At 59.6% G+C, this 6,388-nt stretch overlaps 2 protein-coding genes across 2 annotated transcripts in view; both read left to right on the forward strand.

The window, feature by feature from the left end:
* LOC108801332 (cytochrome c1, heme protein, mitochondrial) overlaps positions 1–1,300 on the forward strand; it is an 11,033-nt gene extending 9,733 nt beyond the window's left edge. The window contains exon 7 of the mRNA XM_018573257.1: positions 1,043–1,300. Within this exon, the coding sequence (XP_018428759.1) occupies positions 1,043–1,147 (105 nt within the window). The 3' untranslated portion in view covers positions 1,148–1,300. The remainder of the gene's footprint in view (positions 1–1,042) is intronic.
* Positions 1,301–2,447: 1,147 nt separating this feature from the next.
* Positions 2,448–4,661, forward strand: LOC108801331 (basic proline-rich protein-like). Its single transcript, XM_018573256.1, has one exon. The coding sequence runs from the start codon at positions 2,448–2,450 to the stop codon at positions 4,659–4,661; it is 2,214 nt and encodes a 737-aa protein (XP_018428758.1).
* Positions 4,662–6,388: the final 1,727 nt, after the last annotated feature.

The raw sequence follows: 6,388 nt of genomic DNA on the forward strand, positions 1-6,388 counted from the left end.
GGGGGGATCTCCAGTCACCATACACGGGGTGTCATTGGGCAGGTGATGAGGGGGGGATCTCCAGTCACCATACACGGGGTGTCATTGGGCAGGTGATGAGGGGGGATCTCCAGTCACCATACACGGAGTGTCATTGGGCAGGAATGAGGGGGATCTCCAGTCACCATACACAGGGTGTCATTGGGCAGGTGATGAGGGGGGATCTCCGGTCACCATACACGGATCTCCCCATTCAGACACACACCATAATGTCCTAATAGGAATTCTTAACTTTTTAACCATTTGAAGACAATGAATGTGAGGAAAGTACTGATCCATATGGACTCTGTAGAGTATCGGAGCCAAGTTATGAACACAGGAAGCCTGGACTGCCAGTTTCTGTGGACTCCAACCTATCCTGACGGTACCCGTCGAGTACTCGTAGTCTGTTACCTTCCCCCGATACTGGGACTTCTGGTCAGTGGAAGACTTCCTCTGTCCGGCAGTGCCGTAGGGGAACATGGAGCCGGCTTCCCGTGCGATCAGGAAGCTGGGCGGCAAGTAATGACCCGCCTCCCTGCTTCCTGATTGGCCGGGAAGCCATCTCGATGCTGATTGGCTGGGAAGCCGGCTTACCGATCAATCAGGGAGGCGGGTCATTACTCGCCACCCGGATTCATGATTGGCCGGGAAGCCGGTTTCCTGGCCAGACAACATGGAACCGGATTTTCAGGCAATTGGGAAGCGGAGCGGCATGTCATTACTCACCACCCGGCTTCCTCATTGCCCGGGAAGCCGGCTCCCTGCCAGCGGAAGCATCGGTATCCGTACTCCGTATCGGCGAGTACCGAAAGCAAAACATCAGGACTTGTACTCGATACGGAAAACCCGGAATGGGTGCGTCCCTCACATCAACACATCACCACTGTAAGAAGCTTTGATTCCTGATTAGATCAGACAGACGTTCTCTCCACCGTCAGACATGACTCCGCCCCCCTCATGCGTGTCGCCCAATGGGGGTGCAGGATGTTTTTACTAACGGTGGTTTCTTTCCATCCCTCAGATTGTCCTGATGACGACTTTCATCACCGCGGTCCTCTTCTACATGAAGAAACATCGGTGGTCCGTGCTGAAGTCGCGGAAGATCGCCTACAAACCTCCTCAGTAGCACGACGATCGTGTGTGACTCGTCTGCGTCCATCCTCACTCCGCGGTCACAGCGACGGATCGCGTCCCTTCTGCCTCCTCGGAGCGGGGGCTGCACCCGGACACAGCGCTGCATTGTATTATTATTATTTGTTTCTCGCCCGGCGGTCTCCGGCGCTTTTCGAATACTTTCTTTGCTTTGTTGGTCACTCATCCGTTTCGTCCATAATAAGCCACATTGTCCGGGAGGGGGGAAGGGACTCGCCGGAAGGTTCCGGGAAGATCAAAAAGCAGAATACGGCACTGCGCATGCTCTGTTGTTCAACGCACACAAAAGCTGAGTGCGCAAGGGCGTTAATGCCTTTCAGCGTACAGGCGCTGACCCTTTAAGGGGGGTCTTGGTCAGGTGCCGATAGTACAGGCTTGTGATTGGAAGCCCATCCTACCACTTCTCCATCTACACCGTGTGCGCAGCGCGTGTCTCTGTGCTGGGGGAGGGCAAGTGAACACGCTCACAGCACAGAACATAGGCCGGCGGTATGCAGATATGCAACAGTACAGCATAAGGCCCACCTCTGTGCTGCTACATGCGCGCGGCCAGCGGAGAAGGGTTAAAGAGACCCTGTCACCTTGCCGAGCTGTAGCCCACCGACCCTGACCACCTTATACTCCTCTCCAGCAAACACTCATCACAGGATACCCGGTGTTGTCATTTTGTGGCAGTGTTTGGGCCTAGTGATTGGCACGCCAGCACTGTACTGTGGGAGGAGCCACATGCTCCCCCATACCTGTGGAGGGGAATTGGCTGACGCTGCTGTGAATGGCAACCGACCAGCTTCTGTTTGTCGTCAACTGAAGAGAGAAGCTGACTGGTTACTAGGGGCAACTGTTCCAGATTCTGTCTGCTCCAGTTCTGATAAATGTGTGCACCCCCCCCCCGGGTATTATTAAGCGCAACCAAAGAGGGAGGAGCCACATGCTCCCCCATACCTGTGGAGGGGAATTGGCTGACGCTGCTGTGAATGGCAACCGACCAGCTTCTGTTTGTCGTCAACTGAAGAGAGAAGCTGACTGGTTACTAGGGGCAACTGTTCCAGATTCTGTCCGCTCCAGTTCTGATAAATGTTCCCCCCCCCCCCAGGGTATTATGTAGCGGAATCCAAGGAGCAGAGTGATTTGTTGTTGAGGATACCATGGGGGGGAGGGGGGACTTTACAGACAGTGGGAGGGATTTATCAATGCAAATGTTTGAGTTTCTGCAGTTCATAGTTGGACTCCGTGTCAGAGAAGCAAAAAGTGGTAACGTTTAAAAAAAGAAAAAGATGCATTTTATGGTGAGGAGAGGGGCCCCTGGCAGTCCAAGCCCCTCGCCTTGTTCCCTGATCTCCCCTCAATTATTTATGTGCCCCCTTTTCCAGATCTTCATCAAAGCAGCAATTCTGCCTTTAAACCCTGCTTGCAGACAGACAGCCGGTCAAAGCCTGCCCTGCACCCCAGATCCCCCCGGCAGCTCCAAGCCTGCCCTGCGCTCCAGATCCCCCCGGCAGGTCCAAGGCTGCCCTGCACCCCAGATCCCCGGCAGCTCCAAGCCTGCCCTGCGCTCCAGATCCCCCCGGCAGGTCCAAGGCTGCCCTGCACCCCAGATCCCCGGCAGCTCCAAGCCTGCCCTGCGCTCCAGATCCCCCCGGCAGGTCCAAGGCTGCCCTGCACCCCAGATCCCCGGCAGCTCCAAGCCTGCCCTGCGCTCCAGATCCCCCCGGCAGGTCCAAGGCTGCCCTGCACCCCAGATCCCCGGCAGCTCCAAGCCTGCCCTGCGCTCCAGATCCCCCCGGCAGGTCCAAGGCTGCCCTGCACCCCAGATCCCCGGCAGCTCCAAGCCTGCCCTGCGCTCCAGATCCCCCCGGCAGGTCCAAGGCTGCCCTGCACCCCAGATCCCCGGCAGCTCCAAGCCTGCCCTGCGCTCCAGATCCCCCCGGCAGGTCCAAGGCTGCCCTGCACCCCAGATCCCCGGCAGCTCCAAGCCTGCCCTGCGCTCCAGATCCCCCCGGCAGGTCCAAGGCTGCCCTGCACCCCAGATCCCCGGCAGCTCCAAGCCTGCCCTGCGCTCCAGATCCCCCCGGCAGGTCCAAGGCTGCCCTGCACCCCAGATCCCCGGCAGCTCCAAGCCTGCCCTGCGCTCCAGATCCCCCCGGCAGGTCCAAGGCTGCCCTGCACCCCAGATCCCCGGCAGCTCCAAGCCTGCCCTGCGCTCCAGATCCCCCCGGCAGGTCCAAGGCTGCCCTGCACCCCAGATCCCCGGCAGCTCCAAGCCTGCCCTGCGCTCCAGATCCCCCCGGCAGGTCCAAGGCTGCCCTGCACCCCAGATCCCCGGCAGCTCCAAGCCTGCCCTGCGCTCCAGATCCCCCCGGCAGGTCCAAGGCTGCCCTGCACCCCAGATCCCCGGCAGCTCCAAGCCTGCCCTGCGCTCCAGATCCCCCCGGCAGGTCCAAGGCTGCCCTGCACCCCAGATCCCCGGCAGCTCCAAGCCTGCCCTGCGCTCCAGATCCCCCCGGCAGGTCCAAGGCTGCCCTGCACCCCAGATCCCCGGCAGCTCCAAGCCTGCCCTGCGCTCCAGATCCCCCCGGCAGGTCCAAGGCTGCCCTGCACCCCAGATCCCCGGCAGCTCCAAGCCTGCCCTGCGCTCCAGATCCCCCCGGCAGGTCCAAGGCTGCCCTGCACCCCAGATCCCCGGCAGCTCCAAGCCTGCCCTGCGCTCCAGATCCCCCCGGCAGGTCCAAGGCTGCCCTGCACCCCAGATCCCCGGCAGCTCCAAGCCTGCCCTGCGCTCCAGATCCCCCCGGCAGGTCCAAGGCTGCCCTGCACCCCAGATCCCCGGCAGCTCCAAGCCTGCCCTGCGCTCCAGATCCCCCCGGCAGGTCCAAGGCTGCCCTGCACCCCAGATCCCCGGCAGCTCCAAGCCTGCCCTGCGCTCCAGATCCCCCCGGCAGGTCCAAGGCTGCCCTGCACCCCAGATCCCCGGCAGCTCCAAGCCTGCCCTGCGCTCCAGATCCCCCCGGCAGGTCCAAGGCTGCCCTGCACCCCAGATCCCCGGCAGCTCCAAGCCTGCCCTGCGCTCCAGATCCCCCCGGCAGGTCCAAGGCTGCCCTGCACCCCAGATCCCCGGCAGCTCCAAGCCTGCCCTGCGCTCCAGATCCCCCCGGCAGGTCCAAGGCTGCCCTGCACCCCAGATCCCCGGCAGCTCCAAGCCTGCCCTGCGCTCCAGATCCCCCCGGCAGGTCCAAGGCTGCCCTGCACCCCAGATCCCCGGCAGCTCCAAGCCTGCCCTGCGCCCCAGATCCCCCCGGCAGCTCCAAGCCTGCCCTGCGCCCCAGATCCCCCCGGCAGCTCCAAGCCTGCCCTGCTCCCCAGATCCCCCCGGCAGCTCCAAGCCTGCCCTGCTCCCCCTGGCAGCTTCAAGCCTGCCCTGCGCCCCAGATCCCCCCGGCAGATTAAAGCTCAGCCTGACACATCTCTGGCTGCGTTTGAGCATGATATAGTCGGACGTTCCAGGGAGCTGCGTCGGTAAAAATGAATGTGCAGATGAAGGGTTCCCCTCTGGAGTGCCGGAAACATGGGGGGCTCTGAGCTCGCTCTCCATGCCCATTGCACTGACTAAACCGCATTGCAAGTAACACATTGCACATACATAAGCATCTATGTATTGGGTGCTTGCCCGGAGTTCTGCCTTAAAGGGAACCTGTCATCTTAGGAGTGCTAGCGGTCACCTGCGCCCCTTCTAGTGAATCCCAATTTTCCATGCAAGGTTTTTAAGGTCCAGATTCAGGTTGACATCCTCATCATTGCTGACCAGTTGGGACTCCTGAGCGGCATAGGGACTCAGGCGTGTAGGTGGAGGAGAGAAGATGTAACATCCCCACCCCTCTCCTCTTCCAATCACAGAACACCTCGTATTCTTTGTGAAAGGTACAAGGCGCGTTGTGAATGGGCAAGGAGGTGCCGGAGGGGGGATGTGACGGCAGCACTTCTCTGCTCCCGTTCTGTTCCTCATTTCCTGGAGTGTTATGTGTAGAAGCCAGCATGCTGGAAGGTAGCAGCCCTCTGCGCACAACACGCATCATTTTAGTGATAACGTACGCACCCAGTGCCGGGTGTAAAGCAGGGGTAGCCAAACTCCGGCCCTCCGGCTGTGGTGAAACTACAAATCCCATGATGCATCGCTTTCCAGGAGTCATGTCTGTGAGAATGTTGCAATGCCTCATGGGATTTGTAGTTCCACCACAGCTGGAGGGCCAGCGTTTGGCTACGTCTGGTGTAAGCCCTGATCGTTTTGTAGCGCGTTCTACGCTCGACGAACGCTCTACAAAACGCTCAAAAATATAAATCCCATTGTATTCAATGGTCTCGTTCCCACCTCGGCGTATTTCCGCCCGTCCCTAACGCGCTACAAAACTGCCCACGCCTGAAAAGGTGCAGGTAATACTTTGGGCCGCTTTGTTGCGCGTTTCCATTGGGATACAGCCAAGTAGCCTTCGGAAACGCGCGTTTGTCGCGCGACTTTTTTTCTCCGCGATTCGCGGTAAAAAAAATGCGCGACAGACGCGCATATGCAATACGCCTAGGTGTGAACGAGACCTAAATGATCCCCCCCCATGACATGGTGCTTTGAGGGCTTGTTCAAAGCTTTGTTCTGATTGGGCCTACCCGTGGAGGTGTCAGTCTGGACCCAGCGTATGGCCCACGATCCCGGATCCATCACAATGGCCCCCGCGGTCCGAGCGTTTCCCAGTCTCTCTGGTACTGTGTGGATGGCTTCTTCGGTCCAGATACTTCCAGGTCCCCAGAACCCGCTGGTGAGCAACGCCGCGGGAGGATTCCCTGAGCAGGACGATGTCTCCTTGGAGAAGACTCGGACGCCTTCCACAAGAGGGTCAGGGTGGTAGGAGCGCTCTCACCCAACGAGGTTCCTTCCAGCAAGCCGGCCTCGGCCATAGCCCGGAAGAGCGGAGGTACAATTCACCCGGAGTGAATAGACACCAAGGGGTGTATGTATAACCAATTCACAGAGCCATTCACCCCGGCGGAGCTTCCCGAACATGCGCGCCGCAGAGACGCAGAAATGAACGTTCGTGTATTGGAAGGTCGTAGAGAATAAATCGAGGCAACTGGACTCGCTGTACTTAGCTTGAAGACGTTTCGCTGGTCACCCGCCTAGAAGCTGATATATATATATCCCCCCCCCACTTCCAGGTGTCATTGTAATATA

The sequence above is a fragment of the Nanorana parkeri genome, unplaced genomic scaffold (genome assembly GCF_000935625.1).
Source record: "Nanorana parkeri isolate BGI_ZX_2015 unplaced genomic scaffold, ASM93562v1 scaffold2303, whole genome shotgun sequence".
Classification (NCBI taxonomy): Eukaryota; Metazoa; Chordata; class Amphibia; order Anura; family Dicroglossidae; genus Nanorana; species Nanorana parkeri.

Bases quoted from the DNA above. Each gene is read 5' to 3' on its own strand.
- LOC108801331 (XM_018573256.1), top strand. From the start codon at position 2,448: ATGCATTTTATGGTGAGGAGAGGGGCCCCTGGCAGTCCAAGCCCCTCG.